Consider the following 26,394-nt stretch of genomic DNA (forward strand, 5'->3'; position numbering starts at 1 on the left):
TGAACAAATACTTTTGTTGCTTCTAAAAGTGAACAAATACTTTTGTTACTTCTAAAAGTGAACAAAAACTTTTGTTGCTTCTAAAAGTGAACAAAAACTTTTGTTGCTTCTAAAAGTGAACAAAAACTTTTGTTGCTTCTAAAAGTGAAAAAAAACTTTTGTTGTTTCTAAAAGTTAAAAAAACTTTTGTTACTTCTAAAAGTGAACAAAAACTTTTGTTGCTTCTAAAAGTGAACAAAAACTTTTGTTGCTTCTAAAAGTGAACAAAAACTTTTGTTGCTTCTAAAAGTGAACAAAAACTTTTGTTTCTCGAAGTTAAAAAAAACTGTTTTTGCTTCTAAAAGTGAACAAAAACTTTTGTTGTTTCTAAAAGTGAACAAAAACTTTCGTTGCTTCTAAAAGTGAACAAAAACTTTTGTTACTTCTAAAAGTGAACAAAAACTTTTGTTACTTCTAAAAGTGAACAAAAACTTTTGTTACTTCTAAAAGTGAACAAAAACTTTTGTTACTTCTAAAAGTTAAAAAAACTTTTGTTACTTCTAAAAGTGAACAAAAAACTTTTGTTGCTTCTAAAAGTTAAAAAAACTTTTGTTGCTTCTAAAAGTGAACAAAAACTTTTGTTGCTTCTAAAAGTGAACAAAAACTTTTGTTGCTTCTAAAAGTGAACAAAAACTTTTGTTGCTTCTAAAAGTTAAAAAAAAAACTTTTGTTGCTTCTAAAAGTGAAAAAAAACTTTTGTTGTTTCTAAAAGTTAAAAAAACTTTTGTTACTTCTAAAAGTGAACAAAAACTTTTGTTGCTTCTAAAAGTGAACAAAAACTTTTGTTGCTTCTAAAAGTGAACAAAAACTTTTGTTGCTTCTAAAAGTGAACAAAAACTTTTGTTGTTTCTAAAAGTTAAAAAAACTTTTGTTACTTCTAAAAGTGAACAAAAACTTTTGTTGCTTCTAAAAGTGAAAAAAACTTTTGTTGCTTCTAAAAGTGAACAAAAACTTTTGTTGCTTCTAAAAGTGAACAAAAACTTTTGTTGCTTCTAAAAGTGAACAAAAACTTTTCTTGCTTCTAAAAGTGAACAAAAACTTTTCTTGCTTCTAAAAGTGAACAAAAACTTTTCTTGCTTCTAAAAGTGAACAAAAACTTTTGTTGCTTCTAAAAGTGAACAAAAACTTTTGTTGCTTCTAAAAGTGAACAAAAACTTTTGTTGCTTCTAAAAGTGAACAAAAACTTTTGTTGCTTCTAAAAGTGAACAAAAACTTTTGTTGCTTCTAAAAGTGAACAAAAACTTTTGTTGCTTCTAAAAGTGAACAAAAATGTTTTGTTGCTTCTAAAAGTTAAAAAAACTTTTGTTGCTTCTAAAAGTGAACAAAAACTTTTGTTGTTTCTAAAAGTTAAAAAAACTTTTGTTGCTTCTAAAAGTGAACAAAAACTTTTGTTACTTCTAAAACTGAACAAAAACTTTTGTTGCTTCTAAAAGTAAAAAAAAACTTTTGTTGCTTCTAAAAGTGAACAAAAACTTTTGTTGCTTCTAAAAGTTAAAAAAAAAACTTTTGTTACTGTTAAAAGTGAACAAAAAGACAAAAAAAGGTCAAAATTGCTTACGCTTGACGTAACACACTTCTACATCAACACCGAATTGAAGAAGGTCATTGATCCAAAGAATTTGCTTGGTTGACAAGCGATCACCGGGTCCTTTCACCTCACATATCTGCAGATTAGGAAAGGAAGGAAGAAAGTTTTTATCAAAATCTTGATTAACTTATGTCAAAAGGGTTCACTGAAAGGTTTCATCTGGAGGATCTGCCATGAACATTAATGACGTCTATTTTTGTTTATTGCAACATATGAGAAAGTATGAAAAGACACGAATCCATCCACTAGATGTGAGAGGGTGCAGAATCTGTTCCATAGAAAATGATGCAAATGATGTCTACATTAAAGGAAACATAAATTTACATCATGTTTTAGAAAGAGAGAAAATTAATTTAAATATTGCAGAAGAGGGGAAGGAGGTAGCATTTTGTTAAGACTGAGAAACATACTAAATGACCTCTGATGAGAAACATACTAAATGACCTCTGATGAGAAACATACTAAATGACCTCTCATGAGAAACATACTAAATGACCTCTCATGAGAAACATACTAAATGACCTCTGATGAGAAACATACTAAATGACCTCTCATGAGAAACATACTAAATGACCTCTCATGAGAAACATACTAAATGACCTCTCATGAGAAACATACTAAATGACCTCTCATGAGAAACATACTAAATGACCTCTCATGAGAAACATACTAAATGACCTCTCATGAGAAACATACTAAATGACCTCTCATGAGAAACATACTAAATGACCTCTCATGAGAAACATACTAAATGACCTCTGATGAGAAACATACTAAATGACCTCTCATGAGAAACATACTAAATGACCTCTCATGAGAAACATACTAAATGACCTCTCATGAGAAACATACTAAATGACCTCTCATGAGAAACATACTAAATGACCTCTCATGAGAAACATACTAAATGACCTCTCATGAGAAACATACTAAATGACCTCTCATGAGAAACATACTAAATGATCTCTCATGAGAAACATACTAAATGATCTCTCATGAGAAACATACTAAATGATCTCTCATGAGAAACATACTAAATGACCTCTCATGAGAAACATACTAAATGAACTCTGCCAAAAAGGTCAAAAGTCACAAATGTAACAACTAGAAAGTTTCATCAGAATCGCATCAAACAGTTATAAAGTATAAGAAACTATTTCTATCAGTCATGCATAAATGGTTTTTATTTGGTCATGTTAAACCAAAGAAGCTATTTTAAATTATTTAATTTTCCGTAAACAAGTATTTGTATAATTTTTTAATTTTAGCTAATTTTTCCAAAATTCACATATTTGGCAGTCAGCTTGCTGCTATATGTGTGTGCTTGCTTGTATTGCCACCACTTAAAACAAAGAATTACATTGCTTAATATCCAGAAAACTACTTATTTACGGAAAATTTAAATGTGATATTTGCTTTCAGCACACTCGAAGGCCCTACTTCCATGTTTACAAAATAGAAAAAAAAAGAGAATAAAACAGTGCTTCTTATGCACTTTTGATACCATGCTATTTTTAAGATTAAATTCAATATCTTGTTTTTTTAATAAATTGTTAGGTGGAAGCACAGAATAGTTACAAAACACCCTCCTCTCTCCATGTTAAGAATGGTTTTTGAAATAACATTATTATTATTTCAGCACAGTAGCAAAAGTGCACAAGTACCAAAAAACAAAGGGCAATAATTCCTTACTGTGTTTACAAAATGGAGGATCGATTTAATATAACGTTGTAACTAAAAAGTGAGCACCCCTTTCAAGTGTCAAAATAATGACTTAAAAATTTTTTTTTTTATTAGATCATCTGGTTTATTAGTGTCCAATCAATAATGATCCACTGAAAAAATTGCAAAAAAACGAACTTCTTTTACTGTACATATGATCAGTACTTATTAATAAATTTATTGTTCTTCGATGATGAATTGATGAATTTGAGGTTTTAATCTCACTGTAGTGCAACAATAAACCAAACTTGAAAAATATAGAGGAGGCAAATGCTTTTATCTTTCCAACTGTCTGATATATTAACTTGCTGCCAATCTCAACAAGATGTGCCACAAAGTCGGAAAGTGACGATGTCCAGTCAGTGCCCCTAAAGGAGGGGCACTCTGATCTAGCAAAAATTGCCTGAGTATTCCTATCAGCATTACCTGGGTATTCCTATTAGCATTATCAGGAAACAAACGATAAACTTGTCCCATCCGAAAGCTGGGTGACAAAGCCTGCATAATACTCAGGTGGTGTACCTCAGTCCGACAGGTACTAGGCCAAAACCAATTCTTGACGGGTACTTTCTACGATAAGTCTCCAAGCAACTGAAGCAGCAAGGAGGAGACTCATCCTCTAATCTTAAAAATAATGTCTAAGGAAACACAAACACACTCACACACAAAAATTACTTTTGAGTTACCTTGAACTTCTTGGTTTCCACATTCCATAAAGTGAGGTCAGGAAAACCACTTCTGGAATGACGAGGATTCTTTGCATACCTGCCAAAAATGGCAGCTAAAATGCTGCCACCAATACAACTCACAAGATCCTGCAAGGAAAGAAACCGGAAATGAAAAATGATGAGAAAATTATACAAAAGGAAAACAACCTCTTGAGAAGACTAAACAACAATTTGAAACAGGTTTTCATTGGTGATTCCAGTTGGGCCATCAATTTCCGCCCTGTGACAAAGATAGAACTGCATATTATCCTTTTTTTCTGGCTCAAGCCATCAGCCATACTCCAATGAGTTGGCCATCTTCATCTAGCTTCCACAAATTGAACTTCTGGTCACACATTCAGGATCACCAACAACCTATGCAAACTGTGGCTGTCCAAATAATGTGCATAATTCACAAAGAAAAATAACAGTTACTCAAATTGTGTTTGTTCTTTTTTTTTAAGTTAAATAAATTAGAAACGGATGATCTTTATGTTTATTCCTATTAGATATCGAGAGGATAGATCAACTAATATAAAATTTAGTTGAGAATAACAAAAAGTAAAAAACAATTGAAAATTGCTTAAGCCATGGGAATGTATCTGAAATGGATGTAATGTCACATGACTAAAAGAGGCTAATAGACCATTCATAAGCACACCAAGCATTCAGATTTGTAAATGAAATGTGTTTTAAAAAATTATTATTAATAGTGACTTCAATCTCTCTCTTCATCTTCCCCTCCCTCTACACTGATCAGTGATTTTTATTAAAAAAATAAAAGAAATGACTGTTGCCTTTCATCAGTTTGCAATAAAGTTATTCCTTTCGAAAGTATAAAAAAGAAAAGCTTTAATTATAGGACAGATTATTGGTCTGGGAGAATAATAGCAAAACAACAAAATGTTGGTATTTTGAAGTGTTTGGGTTTTTGAAGCATGACTATTTTAGTAGTACTATGAAATCTTCAAATATCCAAAGCCTTTTTATGGTCAATAAGCATTACAATTAAAAATACAAGTTATTCCCTTGCCGGTTTTTATTTTTAGGTAATTATTTAAGTGTGGTTTGAGTTGTCCCCCTTTGCAAATTGGCTGTTTGGAGAAATGGAAAACTAGATGGCTCTTCTAACTGCGTCCTCCTTGCTTAGCACCGTTTTGAGGATCGCTGCCATGATTTTTGGTGCAGAATTCAGGCCAAAACCCAACCTAGTCAGGCAGTACATTCGGCCCTTGTACCTGACCAGCTGGTATTTCCAGAATTCCTGTGAAATGTGGATCTGTAGGTATGCAGATTTTAAATCCACAATCGTCGCAGCCTTCTGAATCTGCCTCCACTCTCGCATGGTCTCTCCGCACACGTCCATCACATTGCCTCCCGTGTGACACGCAACGTGTACGTTCAGCTCCCTGAAGTCCAGTACTTTTTGTTTTGTGGGCTGAACAACCGCCATTAACGGCAGCACACCTTCCACCTTCTCTGTCCATGGTCTTAAAATCCCCTCTGAGATTCATCGGTCCACCTCCTTCTCGAATTCAACTCTTGTGCCTCCTCGCAACATATGCTCGTAGCATTCTACTCTGTTGTTCAGTATGGGAGGTTCTCCCTTCCATGCCCACTTGACTGTCCATTTCTCACCATCAAAGTGTGCAGAGAAATCTTGGTCCTCTATCGTGCAACTTTTGTCTAACCCAGCTGTTCCTGTGACACCTTTTTCGAATTGTACACATGCAGCCCCTTGATGTCCTCCAAATCTCACGGAGTTCTTATATACCGTAACGCCCCCTAGTCGAGCAATTGCGTCCATCCCTAGCAACACATCGACACCCGTGACAATTTTGTTAATAACAATCGCCTGGATTGTTAGTGACATCTCACGTACCATCAACCGAACAATACTTGTGTCATTGCACATCACCTCTCTGCCATCAACTGCCGTAATGCTGCTGGTTCCATTGCATGTGTCAACCATGTCTTTGGTGAAAATTGTTGACGTACAGCCCGTGTCGACAAGGGCTTTTGCACTTCGTCCATTTAGGGTCACCTCTACTTGTGGTGACATACCCTGAAGCGCCTTCATCGAATAAGTGGTGTAGCCACCGGCGCAGTGGCTTCCCCCTGTTCGTTTCTGGGGACAGAATCTGCTGATGTGGCCAACTTCCCCACAGCGACTTCTGGTTTTGGCTCCCTACACTCCCGCACCATATGGGGGCCTTGGCATCGTAGCATCTGCCAGAGAACCTGGGTCTCTGCCACAGTCCTCTCTGCTTTTCGTCTTTCACAATTTCTTGCTGCAGTTTGCTTCATTGAACAACAGCTACGATTCCCTGCTCACTCTCTTTTTTCCTGGCCAGCACCATAGCCTGTGTAATCATCAATCGACGCTTTACTAGCATCTCGGCAGTTGCTGCAGAGCTATAGAAATATGGTCCGGGAAGCCATTGATAAAGGCCATCTTAACCATCTATCGACGGCCTCCTCCATTGAATCCTGCTAGTCCTGTCAACCTCCTGATATTGTTGGCGTAAACATCGACAGGCTCTCCGGTCCACACCATACTGCTTAGTTTGCCATATGCCACAAACGGTCCTTCGGTAAATGCTTCCCTCAACTTTTCCTCAATGGCGTCAACAGACAGTTGATCCTCCTCCCGCATCTCCAGATATAGGGCCAGAGCATCACCATCAAGATACAGCGGTATCAAGCTGGCTACATCCGCGATGTCCTGCAACTTAGCGACAAGTTTAACTTTGGTCAGCCAGGTTATAAAGGGGCCAGATTTCGCCGCCAGAAGCTGTCTTCTGGTATAATATGGCTCCAAAGTCAAGGCAAAAAGTGGAGTCAGTGCCACAGAGGGCAGTCTTCAAGTATGAGTGGCGGCATCCCCGAACAGCACAGGTACCCGCGGAGGAAGGCGAGAAGCGAGCGACTGTGCGAGTGGGAGAGGAAGTGTGGATCAAACCGCCTGATGCTCGCCGTACCACACGCTGGGGGAGGGGCATTGTGACAAGTGTCCAGTCCCCGAACAATGTATCGATTGACGGCATCCCTTGACACATCCTTGATGTGCGGCCGGTAGTGGTGTCATCAGAGGAAGACAGCGACGTCGAGCCAAGTAGCGACGTTCACGAAGAGGCTCCGTGGAGATCGCAGCGAGAGAGACGGCCGCCATGTTGGTCGAGCGACTATGTGATGGGTTGACATGTGATGATCGTGTAGATCAAGGGGGCGTGTGCTTTGAGGTGTCCCCCTTTGCAAATTGGCTGTTTGGAGAAATGGAAAACTAGATGGCTCTTCTAACTGCGTCCTCCTTTCATATTAGAAGTCATCTGGGCTAGACTAAGATGTTTTAAAAATAAATTATAGCAATATATTATATTGCTAATAACATAGTACAACAATAACAAATGAAAATTAGCTAATCAGAAGCAAAGTTTGATTTGTCAGCTTAAATGCTATTTGGGTCTGACTTTGAAAATTCAACAAGAAAACTTGATATGCAATCATGTTGATATAATAATTTTGCCTCAAAAATTCAATTTTTTATAGAAAGTAACTTTTACAAAAAACTTAACTCAATCATACTTTTTTGCTTCCATTAAACAAAGATAAACACAGTTGCATTCAAGCCTTTCACTTTATAAAGAATATGAAGAGGGGAATGTGTGAGGTCACAAGTGAGAAGTGGGAGATGGAATTGGCCTTTTTTCAACAACAAAAATTCAGTGAGAGTATGTAACGTTATAGTTGATAAATGCTTTGATTTCATTTTAAAACAACAGCAGTTCATTGAGACATTGTAAGTAATCAGATCAATCAGTTTTTTTTTGTTTTTGTTTTTTTTACAAGAAGGTCACCACTTATCAAGGCCTGGAAGCCACTCAGGGATAAGGGTTATTGTAAGTACAGTACATTAGTGTGGAGATTTAATAAAGTGTCTACTTAAGTGGGCGGTTAGTTCATCAGGAATTTGTTTACGTTGGACTTGAAGACATCCAGGTTGTAGTCAGGTGGGAAGCAGGCAGACGGAACAGAGTTCCACAGGCATGCAGTTCTAAGAAAGAAGCTTTGTTCATGGAATCTACGTTTGGATTTAGGCATAGATAAAGAGTGCGGAAAGTTTTTGACAGTGGATTCAGCTAGATGAATGTTTTTCATAAAAGATTGGTGAGGGGGGACCAGAGATTGGAGTTCAGACAAGCACCTGCCATGGAAATAACGATAAAACAAAGATAGGCTCGCAATGTTTCTTCTGTGGGAGAGAGGTTGCAGGGAAGAGAAAAGGGCATCCCCCACTAAGCCACAAAGTCTATTTTGTACTCTGTCAAGGCAGGATAGGCTGTTTTTAGCAGCTCCTGCCCAGATATGGCAGCAGTATTCCATCCTTGGACATACTTGGCTTTTCTATAGATAGAGAATTGCATCAGTAGTGAGATATCTTCTGGAGTGATAGAAAGATCCCACCATCTTTCCAGCGACCTTGGCAACAGACTTGATGTACATGTTCTATTTCAGATCAAGCCCAGAAGCTTGTCAAAACACGGGGCTTCTGGAAGAGAGCCATCCATTTCAATTGATGCCAGATGGGGATCAGAGCATTGATGATGTAAAGATAGGAGTTTGGTTTTAGATGTATTAAAGGTAACCAGCCACGTCTTCCCCCCCTGAACTATGCGCTCGAGATCAGAGGAGAGAGAATCAGAGAGACCTTTGATGTGTTGCCATAGATGGTCGTGTCATCAGCATAGATGTCAACGAATGATTTAAGTATGTGTTTAGGGAGATCATTGATGTAGATCAGGAAGAGAGTTGGGCCCAGGATGGACCCTTGAGGGACTCCAGCATTAGGGCAGGTAAATTTTGGAACCCCGGTGAGGGACTGGTGATGATAGTTGGGGTTTGACATAGAAAAGACCTACACGAAATATTTTTCTCAAAATCGTTATCTTTGCTTCAGAAAATGACTTTAAAAGGTGAAAAATTGAAGCGATTAAACGTTTTTCGGTGAATTGTTAAGAACGTCCCGTCATCAAAAGAATCTGTACCCAAGAAAATGGAATCTCTATTTGCAATATTTTTTAAACTACACTTTTAAATAAAATGAGTGAGGATAATGAATTAATAAAATAAATATTAAGTGTAAAGGCAAAATTATGTTTTTTAAATAATAGCGACCAAAGTTTGCTTTTTCATTTCAGGAACTTTTTTGGAGTGGAAACATTTTAAATTTCACCGTCGCAAACACGCTCGTTATTGAGATTGAAAATTAACGTTTGTTTATTATTTAATTTGAAAACATTGCGATTCAGACTTAATTATTTCGAAAGGAAAAACAAAAAAGACTTGTTTAAAATATGTATTATTATATTTCAAGTGTCTGCAGTGAATTTAAACATATTCATTTTATCTTTTTTCAATTTGTTTTTCTATTAGGTTGGTGCAAAAATAATGGCATTTTTTTTTTTAGGTTCAAATGAACGTCAAAAACATTATTTTTGCACCAAACTAATATTTCACATCAAATTCTATTTTAAATTTTTATTAAAATATGGTAATACTCCAGTTTTATATTAAAGAAAAACAAACAAAAATAGTCCATACAAGTTTATTCTACACATTCTTTACGAAACATAACCACGTAAATTTTCAAGTTTTTCTACTTAATAAAAAATACTTTGCAGAAAATTAGTATCAAATTTTAATTTCTTTTATTTTTAGGGAGTAATTGTTTTTAAGCAGTGTTTTTCTTCTAAAATTATAGTTTTAAAATTAGATAACCCACAAAGATTAATATGAGTAAATAAGAAAACTCCTTTAAAAGGTTTTTCATTATTTGTGCATCTATGTTGTTGTGCTAAAATAACTTTGTTATTTAGAAAGCCATTCTTAATATGGATAGGAGGTTGTATTGTAACTATTCTGTACTTTCACCTAAAAATAAACAAAAATATCATAAAAATTAAATTTAACTTGAAAATACTATTAAAAATAGCATAGTAACATAGATGCAGAAGCACTGGTTTTTCAAACTCTAAACACTAAACACTCTCTTAAAATGGCACAGCTACAGCAAGAATAAATCTCTTTACAGATAAATTTATGTAATCGAAGGAGGAGCTAAAATCTGCAAAAAATGTCTAAACTAAACACTAATATGCCTCTGATTTGGTTTGGTCCTCTCTCTTCAATACATCTAATTCAACTCTACAAAGTTTTATTATAACTAGCACTTATTTTTTTACGTATGAAACTGGAAGATAGCCTAAAACAGTTTCCTTCAGTTATATAGGAGGTAAAATTAATTCTATAGATTTACCTGCAATTATGTTCCTTTTTGTGGAAAATAAAATAATATATTGGTATTTATTATGTAATCTGGCTCTATTATTAAGCATGCAATAATTACAATTTTCAGGTTCCACTAGAAGAACTGCCATTTACAGCCAGATGGAACAACAAAAAGCCTAACAACATTTACTGGCCCTTTGGGGAAACTTTGTATCAATCAAGATTTGCCTCAAGTAGAATTCTAAAAAATTAGTGTCCCTCCCGATCATTATTATCAGCAGAAGAAACAAATTATTTAAGTGTGAAGACCAGAGGCTACTTTTTGAATATGCTGTTGGCATTTCTTGTAGGAAGTTAACTTAGAAAATTGGACCCTTGAATCAAGGAAGATGGCTAACATAAGCCACAAGATTAATGTGTTTGTCTATCCTCAAACACTATAAATTAAACATTTTGGTCAAATTTATCATCCAAGTGTATGCAGTTAGTTGGTTTGAGATCAAAACCAACAATATTTTTTTTTAAATTACAACAGTATATTTTAATATGATTCAGAGAACAAAACAGTTAACTGAAATACAAATTACTGTTTTAAACTGTTCAAAATATAGTGCTTTTGCACTACTTCCGGAAAATATATCGATGATAAACTCAGATGAATTGGATGTGAGAGAAGAGGGCATTAAAACGAATTTGTCCATTAGGTAAATAAATATTTGTCCATTAAATTTCATTAGTTTTCTTAATTTACCCAAACAATAGTTTTATTCATATTACATCACAAAAATATAAAAAATAAGTGTTTTCAAATAATTGCTTTTTTTTGTGTGTGTGTTGTTTTTCCAGAAATAGTGAACAACTCAAAAAAAAAAACAAAAAAAAAAAAAAAAAAAAAAAAAAATGAAAAATATTACTGCTATCAATTTTGCAGCTACACACTGGTCAAATTGATTGAGTTTTCTCCAAAAGTTGTATATGGGCAGGAAGCAAGACAGACACATTATTACAAAGTCATCGTGCCAGCAAATTAGACCTTCATTTTCCTCAAAAGGAAATAATACAGAACAATTTAGTTCTATTATAAGTTTATATTATTGCCTCTAACAAAAAATTAAAATGCATGGGTCTGTAACTTGTATCAAGTTGTTATATTGTGTAATAACATCTCCACATATCTTTTTGAATTGTGAAATTTAAAAGACTTAGTTGCTAATTAGCTTTTACTTAGTTGCTAATTAGCTTTTACAATTTTTTGTTTAATCAATGCAGTAAAATTTGAGATATTTTGCTAGTTGTGATTCATAATTAAAATTATAATTCATGTATTTATTTTTCTGTCAATGTATTTCATATAAATATATCAATTTTAATTGAAAATTTATAAAAATAGTGAAATTTCAAAGTCAGTGTTGTGAAAAATGCTATGAAAATGAAGTATTTTTTAGCATTTTTCAACACGAGTTTTAAAATTAAATGCTCAATTTTCTGTTAAAGATGGGAATCTAATTTGTGGTATATGTTCTTATCATATCTAATCCCAACTATCATCACCAGTGCCATGTTGATTTTCTGAAAAAAGTTGCAAATCGACCTGCCCTAATCCAGCATTAATACTGTGGGCCTCTGATTTTTGTCCATCAACCACTACTCTTATGAGCCTACCAGAGAGAAATGATTTAATGATAGAGAGAACATTTTATACCGTAGCTGGAAATCTTGTGAAGTAGGCCTTTATGCCATACCTTGACGAAGACCTTTGATATGTCAAGAGCAATTGTCCTAGAAAGGAAGCCTTTGTCAAGAGATTCACTAATCCTATGAGATATAACCGTTAGCACATCTGCGGTAGATCTTGCAGAACGGAAACCATATTGCGTGTCACTAAGAAGGTTATTTCTGCTGAGGTGGTTGACTATTTCTCTATTTAATATGGATTTAAGCATGAAACACACAGGAGACTTATTGGTCTGTACTGAGAGGGAGATGACTTATCACCTGAGTTCTTAAATACAGGGCATACTGATGAGGTTTTCCAGGGTGTTGGAAAGCACTTCTTAAGACAACGCTTAAACAGTTTCGTAAGTATGGGAGCAAGTTCTGGTTGAAGCTTTTTTAACACTATAATTGGGATGCCGTCAGGGCCAGTTGCTTTACTGGAATCAAGGTTCTTGATTAGCTTGGCGACTTCATGCACAGATATTTGTATGTTGCATAGCGTGTTCTGTGTTATAGGAGGAAATATGGGGAGTTGATAGCCTTCATCGCATATGGTAGAATTAGCTGCAAAGTTCTTTACAAATAGTTTGGCCTTGTCTGAAGCTGACGAGATGACCTCAGGTCCATTGATAATGGTTGAGATAGAACGCACACTTCTGTTCAGGATCCTATTTGTTATTTGCCAAAACTGGTGGGAACCAAGCCACTGTTCAGCTACTTTGGACTTGACGGATTGAGCATACAACTCTCTTGCGTTCTTTGTCACTTTTTTACAGTGGTTGCTGGCAGTTCTGAAAGCGACTTTAGTCTCAGTACATCTATTACGTTGGAAGCAATGGAAAAAAGTGATTTCTATGCGCAATGGCAGCAGCACATTCCGGAGAGAACCACGGCTGGCTGTTAGGTTTTTGCTGGAATTGTTTTGAGGGTATGAAACGGTCTATACCTACAATTAACCTTTCTGTCAGGTCTGATACTATAGAGGACACATCCTTTTTAAACATAGAACGCAAAGGTAGATCTGATATAAATGTGCGGAAGCTATCCCAGTCAGCCATAGAGTATCGATATATTGTACGATGGAGAGGTACATCATTTTTATCTTAACTGATACAACTGAGTGGTTGTAAGATCCAAGTGGAGACAGAACAGAAGCTGAACACAGTTCAGGGTAAGTTGTGAGAAAGAGGTCTAGGAAACTTGCATACTGGCCGTCAGTATCGGGAACACGGGTGGGTTCGTGAATAATCTGAGTGAGGTCATAAGCAATGGCAAAATCCTGACAGAACCTCCCCTCATAGTCCATCTTATTTGAGTGGGTCAGCCATTCCACATTATGGACATTGAAGTCACCACAGATGTGGATGTTAGCCGAGGGATGTGCAGACAGGATGTGGTCTATTTTCTCAGATATGCTCTTAAAGATAGTAACTCCGCTGTTATGGGGCCGATAGAGGGCAAATATAAATGCAGTGGTGTAAGCAAGTGCAACCCGGAAGCACATATAAAGTAAATTAGGATCTTCTCTAGAGATATCCCTGCCATATGGGAAGTCATCTTTAATGTAGGCACATATTCCATGCCCATGGCGATCTTGAGGGTCAGATTTAGATGTTAAGTTAGAGTATCTGTTAATTATGAACTCATCTAGGGAAGTGTTCGGCCCTATTCCAGTTTGGCTTAGAAAGAATATGTCCGGTTTTGTCTCCTGTAATTGGGTTTCAACCTCAGGAAGGTTGGAACATAGACCCCTGATGTTGGAGTTGTAATATATTGTTACAGGAGTGGTTATTGCAGTGGTGATATAGTACATAGGTAGTAGCAAAAGTTTCTGTCTTTTCTTTGTCTTCTTTTTAATAATATCGATTGTAAAAGTTATTAGTAATGATAACAACACACATTCATTTACTTAGAAATGAAACAGTAACAATTTTCATCACAGCAAAAACACAAAGTAAATGCAAAAACAACTTTTTTTATCTTCAGCTTTCTCATGTTTGCAAATATTGTTGATTTGTGAAAAAGTATTGATGGCTAGCCGAAAAATTGGAACATTTAGCAATATTCAACAGCACTTACAGTTAATGACATAAGTTTTTGGTTTTTATTACCAAGAGGATGAAAATCCCAGACATGGAAATATAATAGTTGCAAATTGCAACAAATATTGAAGATATAAATTAATTAAAAAGAAAGCTGTATCTATCTGGCAATAACAGTAAAAAGTTAAATTCCAGTCACCCTTCTCTCCATAAAAAATGAATATCTATGACAAACCAATGAAAATTTTTATTCAATTTCCAACAATATATTTATGATATTGTACATATTTTCATCTGCCACAAGAATTAAAACTTGAAATAAATGATTCTTTCAGTGACATTGTTGGAGCTAACATTTCACAAATTGAAACATGAACAAATATCAACAAAACAAAAAATGTAATATTTTAATAGAATTCAAATTTTCAATTTATTTTATTTAAATAACACCATTATAATTTTGTTATCTTTAATGGATGTATTTCTTATTAATAAAAGAAAGATTTTCCAATATTACAATTCTTTTTTAAATTCATATTAGTGCTCTGCTAAAGTTAAAAATGTATTCATGAAGTTCAAAAGATTGGCACCTGCAGATGCAGAGTATAATCGATTTTGTAGTTGTCAGCCACAAACATATTTTGACATGATTAGTTTTTGTAAGAGAGGTATTCTTGTTCCCTATATCCAGCATTTGCTAATCCCAAATAGTCATCATCTGCTACTGAGCAGGTTCAACATCATTTAATTTTGGTGATCTAATAAGAATCAATGTGTTAACAAGATTATTTTTATAACAAAATTAATTTGATTTAAATTTCATTTACAAATATTTTGAAAAGAAGTTTGTGTGAGAGAGAAAAGAGGAGGTAATAAAGATTTCTAAAAAATAAATTCTACAAGAATTTTATTTAAGACATTAAAAATCAAAATAAAACATTGAAAACTTTTTTAAAATTCTTAGAATTATATTTTGTTGTCAAAGACATGCCTCACCTGAAGTTCTTCAATTGACACCCAATTGCTCCAGTTGATGGCACATGTGATACCAAAATTTGTGTTCCACGTTTCAGCCATGATGTCACACAAATCCTGCAATAAAAGAAAACGTGAAACAATAAACAATGGACATCAAAAAGTTATTGAATGTATTGCAGACACTGATTTAATTAGTAATACACACGGACGAAAAAACGCTTTGGATAATCACAGATTTCAAGGTAGTTCTACTAAAATAGCCATATTTTTCAAACCAAAGCACTTCAAGTCTTCAAATTACTACTGTTTTGTTCGGAAATGAATATACTTTCAAATGAATTAATAAATATGAATGTACATTATATATTTTAAGAGTTTTAAGCAAATATAGTGATAAAAATGTGAACGTCATAAAATGGCGTTTTCGGTAAGGTTTTGTAATGACCCCCCCCGGTTTTCTAAAGGTCCGTACCGTGATTGTATGAAGAATTTTGTCATGAAATTTGGGAACCAATCAGAAGAGGTGTTAATCTTAATACTGTCAAGTGTCCGAAATATTTTTGACCATTTCTTTTTTTGTCGTGTTAAAAATAAGACTTTAATATGACGAGTATCGAACATTTTGAAAAAAAAAATTCTTCGGACACCCAGTAGTAAGTAAATCAATCTTTTTACTATCTTTATCAATTAAAAGTATTATTTTATGTTGAGTAGGACCGCGGTAATTGATAATTTAAAAGGACCTACCCGAAAAAAAAATTGTTTCTATTTCTCGAATTTGGTCAAATGAAGTTAGTATTACTAGAAGCAGCAGCAGCAGCTCCAGCCTGTAGAATCAGCGATAGCACAGTGTAAACAACACGCCTTCTTTAATTTTTATTCAAGAACGAATTAAGAAAAATATGAAAATATGAATATAAATGTTCTTATGTTTAATTAGAGCTATTTTGTTATCAGAATAACATTAGTTTAGAACTATTCGGTTTTCAGAATGTATAATAACAACAATCCCAACCAATTCGGCATTATGAATCTCTTGCAATTTCTCACATTTCTCGTCAAATTTAAAAACATGGTTAAAAAACAAAATAAACTTTTGTAGATATATAGCTTGCATGCACTTTTATTCTTTAAATTAGTTTTGAACAGCGAATTAAAACAATGTTTTACTGCGAACAGCCACAAATGTTTTTTTTTCAAAATCAAAATAAGTATCAAAATCTCGTTTATACATAGATTCGAAAAAGTTGTCAAAAAACAAATATATAACAAATAAATGTTATCAAAGGCAAGATAAGTTACTTTTCTACCTAACTGGATAATTTTCTAGTGTTTTTATTTAATGTAACATGTTTATTCAGCTCAAAAAACGTACAGTGTTTACCGATGTATTGGAAAATTAAAAATGGCGCCCGGCCCGACTCTCTTTGACACGGTATGTTTGAGAAAAGGAGTTAAAAATTTAAAAAAATATACAAAATACTGTTAAAAACTCACCGAATATATGTCAGCCTATGTTACGGTAACATATATTGAGCGAGTTTCTAGCAGTATTTTGTCTACTTTTTTATTTTTAACTCTTTTCCCCAAACTTACCATTTCAAGAGAGTCGGGCACCATTTTAAATTTTCCAAAACATCGGTAAACACTGTTTTCAAGCTGAATAAACATGTTACATTAAATAAAAACACTAAAAAATTATCCAGTTAGGTAGAAAAGTAACTTGCTTTTGATAACATTTATTTGTTATATATTTATTTTTTTAACAACTTTTTCGAATCTATGTGTATAGTAATACAAACCCTCAAAATCTATATCAATATTCTTGAAATTTTAAAAGCAGTTAGAAAACACATCAAACTACAATTAGGAAGTTATTTTTTTTTTCTACTTATTAAGCGAAAGATATTTTTACAACCTGCTCCAGCGTAGTATAAACGGCCTATGGAATTAACACCTTCAACCTCGAAAATAGAAATCAACAAATTTATGGAATTTTCTTTGACTTCACCTCTAATCCAAATTATGTGTGGCAAGTCTCCCCCTAAAACACTCTTTAACCCTAACAATAACACTAAGTTCGAGTGGCAAGCCCCTCCCAACAAAATACCTCTGTAAGCCACATACAAGCATCTAAAACAAACAAACAAAAAATAGATCCTTCCTTAAAGAAAAATACACATAAAAATAAATTGGTTAACTGTCCTAAAATGCTAGAATGGCCAGGAAGTGGTGAATTATTTTACATTAAATTTTTGTGAAACTAACCGCTCCCCCCTCTAATATTGTTTTTGTTAGCTTTGTCTCTGTCAAGTTTTCAGTATGTTCACACATAATTTTCCTTAGCCCTACAATTAATTCAAAGTCCGAATGGCAACCCTCCCCATATTCTCATTGCATAGAAACCCTCTTAAAACTACACAATCATTTTTTAAAAAAAAAAAAAAGCATGCATATTTTCCCATAGAAAAAAAAACAGTTAACTGCCCTAAAATGCTAGAATGACCTATATTAGGAAATTATTTTACATTCAATTCTAAAATAATTTGTTTATCTTTCATTAAAGTTTTTCATGGCATTTTATACATAATTTCCTAAAAAGGTAGAATCACATTTTGGAGGGGTGGTCAGAAGGAGTTGAGTGGGGTTAAACAGAAGGTGTTAATCTACAATAATACCAAAGAAATATTGCAATATATTCATTTTTAAATGGTCTTATGTTTAGATTTAAGTTTTTTGTACATAAAGCACATTACAATTCAACTTTGAGTTCTCCAACTTCTTTTCTGTTTATGGATACATGGCATTTTTAAGGAATTGCTGCATATTTATGCACATTTACTGCAGATTATTTGGAAACCATAAACTTTGGGAGATTTTCAGTTGCATATTCTGATTCCTTGTACAAAAATACACTTATATGGTAAATTTCATTTCTTAGTCTTGTGTTTTAACAAAGATATGACATTTTTACTGAAAAAGTAGTGTAAAAAATGTGACGAAACGCATATGGTCTTAAAGAGGGAAAAATATCCAAACGTGTGAGGCACAAAAATAGCCATAACTTCCTTAATTTTAATCAGATTTTAAAAATTTAAAAAGATTCTTTCTTAGCTCATCAAGCTCTTTCTATGCATACCAATATTGAAATATTTCAAGCTATTTCAATTTTTTCATGTGTATTGCTAGTTAAATATTATTACCAGGAACAAAAACATTGAAAATAAATCTACTCTTACTTGTTGGGTATTTCTTACCTAAGTTATCATCTACAGAAATCATACATTTATGTAAAATACATTTTATTTTTTTTTTTTAGTTATTCATTGAATGAGTCTCTTTGCAGTTTCTATTTTCATCGATTGAGCTCTTGTATTCCGTAAGCGATCACGAAAATCTAAAATTTCTTGGTTCTGTAGCTTTTTTATGATTATATCTCTTCGGAGTGACATTGCTTGCAAAAGGGTCTACATGTGAGAAATATTTCCATTCTCTCCATGTAGCCCTTTTTTGGGGGCGCCTAGCAGTGCATGAAAAAATATAAGCAAACAACAAAATTACCTTAAAATTGAACAGACGTCTTTATTAATGTAATCCTCGAGGTTGCAAAAAAAAATGCTACACTTTTTTCAGCTGCACATAACTGGCTCGGGTATAATAGGATCTTATGATCCAAAAGTTCCCTTGGGAGTATCAGAGTTCGATTTACAGAGTTAACAGTTTATCCAGAGTTAAAGTCCATCTCCTTCTCGTTTCAACGTAAGTCGTCACTGTCGACAAGTTGAGAAATGTTTAACTTAGACTTTTCGTCTAAAAATGATTCGTTAACATCGGCACGCTGAAACACGTTTAACTTAGATTTTTCATCATAACGGTTCACTCATGCCTTGTTGGACAAACAAGTCCGAAAATTAATTAAACCCATTTTTTTAGGGTTTTTAAAATCCCCTCGTGGGGAATATCTTGAGGCAAAGGCTGCCATATGGTGCGGCGGGAAGGGTGACGTCTCCTCCGTTCGCTGTCTTGTCGAAAACTGCTGTATAACGACGAGAGTGTTGACATTTTGTCCGTTCGCCGTCTATCCAAAAAAAAAACTGTCTCCTGAAAAACAAACAGACACAAATTTTGCGCCCAATCTCTTCCGAGTGGCGTGACAAATTATTAACCAATGATAACTCCGCTGCTACTGCTATAATTTCTCACACACTGCCAAGGGAGGGAATAAAAAGTAATGTGTTTGCATTACTTTTTTGAAAATTTGTCGGTTAACTGACAATTACAATTTTTAATTATTATGAGCACTACAATAATATGTGTGTCTGTCCAACCCCTAAGATTTATAAATTTTTTTTTTTTTCAATAAAACAATGTTGATAAGTAATTACAATAATATTAAACACTAACTGATGAAGAAATTCAACTAATGATGTGTAGTTGTAGAACAATTGAAACAAACCCACTCGCCAACTGCGTCCCCCTGAGTAACCCCGACACAATCAAAGTGGAACCACTCCTCACATGAGTCACAACAAATCAGGGGAGCGGATCCATCATTGGCTTTGGAACAGGTAGGACAGAAAAAGGGGCCGCCCTCCTCATGGAAATCCGTAGTAGAAGGATTTATATTTTCTTTAATTTCTAAAGGAAAGATGTTTCTCAAGGAATGCACCTGTTCGCACCCGTCTTTGAGAATAACAGCAGATCGAACTTGATCATCCTTTCCTAAGATTAATCTGATTACTTTCCCCATATTCCAATACTATCTTGGCTTATTTGGGAATCTAACAAGAACAATTTCCCCAATTGAAATCTTTGGGCTCTTAATGCACTGAACCCCAGCATTTGACTCTCGTAGTGACAAGAAGTAGTCATTATGCCATATTTTCTTAAATTTATTGATAAACTTTTCTCTTATCTCAAGAGAATGAATAAGCTTCATACGATTGAGGGGGTCTGGACACAATTCTTCTGACTTATAGTTATTCAACAGTAAACTGGGATGATAGCCCGTTTGTAAAAGATGATTAGGAGTCAAACAATTAGGATCTCTATCAGAAGAATTAATATATGTTAATGGCCTGTCATTCACCGCCTTAATTGCATCAGAAATGGCGGTTAGGAATTCAAAATATTCTAATTTTTTCCTTCCTAATGCCTTTTTTAAACATTGCTTAACAGTTCCTATCTGTCTATCCCACACCCCGCCATGCCATAATAGGACTCCAGAAGCCAAGAAGGACTTAGCGTTATCGGAGTAAACATGGGTTGGTATACCGAACAAATTAGAAAATCTAATAAATGCTAGAAGGAATGAACGAGTGCTCATGTCCGGCACTAGTTCTAAGTGTATGGCACGGAGGCTCATACATGTAAACAATAAAATATACATCTTATTTTCTGAGTCATTGTATCTCACTAAGAAATGACCAGTGAAATCCACTCCCACTTGTTGGAAGGGATGAATCAAATTTACTCGATGCGCTGGGAGGACTGAACCAGTAGGAGCCCCGCAAGGTAACAAATTAATTTTTCTGCAAACACCCTGAGGAATCCAAAATCCTGACAAGCGCAACTTGCATAGAGTGGAGTTAGTACCTAAGTGACAGCAACCCTCATGCGCCTCGATGATAATTAACCTTGTCAGGGCATGCCTTTTTCCTACCAGAAGGGGAAATTTGGCCTCGAACGGTAGAGCTTCTGCATTCTGAATTCTACCTCTGGTCCTGATCAAGTTGTCAAGAAATAAACCCAATGCGGCCACTCTAGGTGGCGCGACCTTAACCGAAGGTTGTTTTAGGTATTTAAGTTCAGCAGGAAATGATTCTTCCTGCATATGAGAAAAAAGTAACAATTTAGCTTTGCTAAAATTGTCACATGATCGATGACGTACTAAATCGCCAAATTTTAGGACCTTCTCCAAGACCCTGATGATTTTTGAAAGCTTAGAGAATCTTTCTATTTCAATTGGAAATTTTCCCTCATAGGGGGGTTCACAATTTGAAACTAAACAAGACACGATCTCTTTGTTAGAATCTTTAAGGCAAGATAAGGAAGAACTTGGCCATTTAATTTCGGGCAAGTTCATCCATTCGGATCCATGAATCCAGAAATTGTAAAGTACTGTAAATTTAGAGGAGTTAATACCTCTGGTTAACAGGTCCGCCGGGTTCTCGGCGGAGGGAACATATTTAAATTTTGGGGAAACACCAAATTTAGTCAGGATTTCTTCAGAGAATTTTGAAATTTCCGAAATCCTGTTCTCCACGAAAACGTTTTTTCTTGGATCTTTACCATTTAATACCCAAGAAAGAGCAACCTGTGAATCTGACACGAGGTAAAAATTAATGATATGAGATGCGTTAAAAACATCTAAAATGTGTGGAACAACTTTGATAGCTAGATAAATAGCTAACAGTTCCAATGTAGGAAGTGATCTCCCTTTAATGGGAGCAACTTTCGCTTTCGTGAACAATAAATTACTTACAGCCCCTTGCTTCGCGTATATTGCGAAGCCATATGCTTGTTTAGAGGCATCGCAAAAACAAATAAATTCTGTCGGAATATTGTCTGACAGAACAAACCTAGGGAATTCAAACTGTCAACTTATTCAACTCCCCAGCTAGATGCTCCCATAAGCAACGAATGTTTTCTGGAATCTCCTGATCCCATGATAATTTTTGTTTCCATAATAGACTAACAATAATTTTACCCTGGACAGTGACAGGTAAAAGGAGTGACAGTGGGTCAAAAACACTGGCCACTTGGGAAAGAATCTCCCTTTTTGTTTTAACTTCAGAATTTACCGAAGAGGGAATAATTCTAAGAGAATCATTTTCTACAGAATAATAGTAACCCAACACCTTCTCAAATGAAGTAGCAGGAGTACTGAGTGAGTTATCTATCGACATTTTATTCCTTAGTTCAGGGTGATTGGAGTTGCAGGACTGTAATTGGAATCCTGCCTCCCCCAAACGCTTACTAACCAAGGTGTAAACAGAGCAAAGGGTCTCGTGGTCGTTACTTGTGGTAACGAGATTATCCACATAAAAATTATTTAATATGGCGGACGATGCGATGTCGTTCCCATATTTCTTTGCGTGATATTTAATCAAAAAATTCAATATAAAGGGGCTGGTGTTGAACCCAAACAACAAAGTATTGAATCTATAGGTATGTAACTTATTACCTATTAACAAATGAAAACAAAAACGGTTTTTATCTTCTAACGATTTTAACTTAATTTGTAAGAAAGCCTTTTTTAAATCTCCTAAGAGCACAAAGAGGTTCTTTCGGAATCCGACTAATAATTTCAGCAAATCTGCTGTCAAATTAATGCCCGCATAGGCAGCATCGTTCAATGATACTCCTCCCTTAGCCTTCAGGGAGCAATTGAAGACCGGCCTGATTTTAGTAGTAGTGTTTACATCCTCCTTTATAACAGGTCTGTGTGGAATCCAAATGAATTCATTTTGACGACCTGGAGGAACAAGGAATTCTTCTATTATGTCCTCCTCCTCATAATTCCTGAAGACTTGAATATAGTCGTTTAATTTATTTTTTCTTTTTAAAGACGAAGTGACTCTCTCGCAAATTTTCACGGACACGTTATGATTGTCCCTAACCAAGGGAAGCAACTCAAACTTCCACGGAAGGTCAACAAAATAATAACTTCTCCGCAGAGATATGGAGTCCTCGAACTCCCTAATTTTTTCCGTGTCAGTGATCGAACATTTTTCACCCTCCTCAATTCCGATTGAATTGAGAGATAAAAATTTTTCAATCCCTCTTTCGACATCCGAAATACCGAACAGGGATTCAAAGTTGTCCTCATAGGAACAAAGGGGGTTCAAAGCAGATTCAACAAGGAAACTGTCCGTTGGACTTAATTTATCGTATTTGCCCTTGGGGGGAGGCAACTCAGACCTTTCATCCAAGAAACCTCCTGCCCTTCCCCATGGAATGAGGGTCTCATCTATCTTCCATGCCATACCTTTTAAACAGGGGGTAGCCCTTAAATTTTTAATATGTTGCAAAAGGTCCAATCCCATGATACCTTGCAACTGTGCACCGTTCTGGTCCCTATACCCAGGACACAGCCGGTAACCATTCTCTTCGAGATTGTGTATTACAGCCTCAAAGTCACTAACTTGAAATCTCAAGTTCAGGTTAGTCAGGAATAGGGCGTCATAGCTAAAAGGACTTTGAAGACCTAATTTTAGACACCCTATACCGAAGAGCACTTAAGTTATTTTGACCCATAAGTGTATTGATCGGCAAACGAGTCCTTTTAGCTCTTACAGCACCACCGACATGGAGCTGCTCAAGCAATTTAGAAGAAAAAAACGATCTCTGACTTCCCGTGTCCATCAGAACAAAAAAATAGACAGGGCCTCCCTCTGATTTCAAAGAAATCTTGAAAATGGGGAAAAATGCTAGAACCATCCGAAGGAAGCATATTTTTTCCCACGAATGGTTTAGTCTGCTTGGGGCACATCACTGTAAAATGTGATTTAGAACCACAAGCATGACATGCATACGGAAAACCTGAATTTCCTTTGCAATCCTTTAATGAATGATTGCCCAAACAATTAGTGCAAATGCCTAACTTTTTGGCTTTCTTCAGTCTATCTTCATAACGAGGATAATTAGAGCAATCGCTCAACGAATGTCCTTTTACGTTGCACAATTTACAATATTTACTCTTAACGGTAGGAGACAGCACCGCCATCTTGGATTTTCCAACCGAAGAAGAAGAACTTGGCGCCATTTTTTCCCGCCCAGAATTTTCAATGGGGGTGGCGATTAATATTTCTAAGATGTCGAAAACCTTCGACATTATAAAATTGTAAGAGGGAATTCTCTCTTCGCTCCTACAAAGAAGTTCCCTTTTAACGTTATTAGGGAATTTTTCAAACAAGACATGGGCTACTAAGGAACCGCTTGTCGAGTCCGGTCTAGAGAAATCCGTGTTAAAGGAATCGTCCAATTCACCCAATTCCGCTTTCACTTTTTTTAAAAAGAACTGTAGCTCCTGAATTTTCGTGGACCTATCAGGAGAGGAAAATATATCCTTATAAATTTTTTATTTTATTAATGAAGGGTCCAAAAATTCATCCTTCAAAATAGAAATTGCAACATTATAGTTGTCGGCTTTGATATCAAGATGCAATATTAAGTCAAATGCGCGACCATTTACTTTGCTTTTCAAAAAAATTAATTTCTCTGCCTTATCTATGTTGGCAGTGCAAAATTCAAATTTATTAATAAAAGTTCGAAACTCGAACTTATCAACATTACTACTAGGACCGGTGAAAGAAGGACAGTCTATATTAAAAGAAGCAGATTTGGAAGGATGGGTCGTTTTACTCACACTTAAAGCATCCAATCTACATTCTATACCTTCAGTAAACTTTTCGGCCTCCTGACTCAACGTTTCTCTATCTTCCGACGAAGATTTAACTATCAAATCGTCGTAAAGTTTGTTGATATCGAGAAGCCAAACGGAGACTCTATTTCTTTTAGTTTCGGAGATCTCTGCTTCCTTTAAGGCACAGTCAATTCTTAATTTCTTCGACTCAATTTTGGCGGCTAATTCTTTCACCGCCATACCGAAGCCTTTAAAGGATCCCCCCAGCAAACTTTGTTACCGTGAGGCAAAGGCAAAACCAAAGTAAAAGGAAACAACAGACCAAAAGAATCACACTAAATCGTCTACATAAAATTAGCACCGATAGAATTTAATCAGAAGGACAGACACCACTTTAAATTTAAAACTGTGACAACAAGTCCCAGCAACAAAACTTTTTTGAAAATTTATCGATTTCGGTTTATTTAAAATTTAACAGATATTATTATTGTTTTAATTAGGTATGATTCCTCCTTTTTTATTTCACGACCTCGTGGGTCTTACATAAAAGGAAAGAATTACGATACGTTAGTAATATCAATATCGAATTAAAAATGTTTTCAACAAGAATTTATCTATTTATTTTAATATTCATCATTTTTCATTTTTTTTTTTGCAAGAAAAAGGGTCTACATGTGAGAAATATTTCCATTCTCTCCATGTAGCCCTTTTTGGGGGGCGCCTAGCAGTGCATGAAAAAATATAAGCAAACAACAAAATTACCTTAAAATTGAACAGACGTCTTTATTAATGTAATCCTCGAGGTTGCAAAAAAAAAATGCTACACTTTTTTCAGCTGCACATAACTGGCTCGGGTATAATAGGATCTTACGATCCAAAAGTTCCCTTGGGAGTATCAGAGTTCGATTTACAGAGTTAACAGTTTATCCAGAGTTAAAGTCCATCTCCTTCTCGTTTCAACGTAAGTCGTCACTGTCGACAAGTTGAGAAATGTTTAACTTAGACTTTTCGTCTAAAAATGATTCGTTAACATCGGCACGCTGAAACACGTTTAACTTAGATTTTTCATCATAACGGTTCACTCATGCCTTGTTGGACAAACAAGTCCGAAAATTAATTAAACCCATTTTTTAGGATTTTTAAAATCCCCTCGTGGGGAATATCTTGAGGCAAAGGCTGCCATATGGTGCGGCGGGAAGGGTGACATCTCCTCCGTTCGCTGTCTTGTCGAAAACTGCTGTATAACGACGAGAGTGTTGACATTTTGTCCGTTCGCCGTCTATCCCAAAAAAAACTGTCTCCTGAAAAACAAACAGACACAAATTTTGCGCCCAATCTCTTCCGAGTGGCGTGACAAATTATTAACCAATGATAACTCCGCTGCTACTACTATAATTTCTCACATATCCAAACATGTGAGGCACAAAAATAGCCATAACTTCCTTAATTTTAATCAGATTTTAAAAATTTAAAAAGATTCTTTCTTAGCTCATCAAGCTCTTTCTATGCATACCAATATTGAAATATTTCAAGCCATTTCAATTTTTTCATGTGTATTGCTAATTTAATGTCATCGATCAGAGTTTTGCATTTTCTTTTATTCTTGCACAGTTGTGAAATGACAACTTTTACAATTTCACAAGTTGCAATATGCCACATGTTTTGACAATTGTACAACCGTGTTTTCATCGATTTATTACTTTTGCTTTTTAATTAAATTCTTTAAACAAACAAATGTGCAAAAAAAAAAAAAAAGTGTCAGGCCTCTTTAAATTCAAAATTAAGAGAATATAAATTATTATGAGTGGAAGAAGATTTTTGAAACCTAAGGTGAAATGTCTATGGAAACACATCTTGTTCACATTGATCTTTCAAGTATTTTTCATAGATTTTTTTTTTAATCGCTCATGGCAACATTATGTGATAATGATAAAGAGATATGAGGTT

General features: G+C 35.0%; 1 protein-coding gene across 2 annotated transcripts in view; it reads right to left on the bottom strand.

The window, feature by feature from the left end:
- Nucleotides 1–26,394, bottom strand: part of LOC145241474 (fanconi-associated nuclease 1-like) — a 281,174-nt gene that overhangs the window by 24,966 nt on the left and 229,814 nt on the right. For both annotated transcript variants that reach the window (XM_080104461.1, XM_080104462.1), the window contains 3 exons: nt 15,099–15,194; nt 4,036–4,164; nt 1,598–1,703 (listed from right to left, as the gene is read on the bottom strand). In XM_080104461.1, coding sequence (XP_079960587.1) covers nt 1,598–1,703; nt 4,036–4,164; nt 15,099–15,194 — 331 coding nt within the window. The remainder of the gene's footprint in view (nt 1–1,597; nt 1,704–4,035; nt 4,165–15,098; nt 15,195–26,394) is intronic.

The sequence above is a fragment of the Euprymna scolopes genome, chromosome 20, assembly GCF_053919585.1.
Source record: "Euprymna scolopes isolate OS-2025 chromosome 20, ASM5391958v1, whole genome shotgun sequence".
NCBI lineage: Eukaryota > Metazoa > Mollusca > Cephalopoda > Sepiida > Sepiolidae > Euprymna > Euprymna scolopes.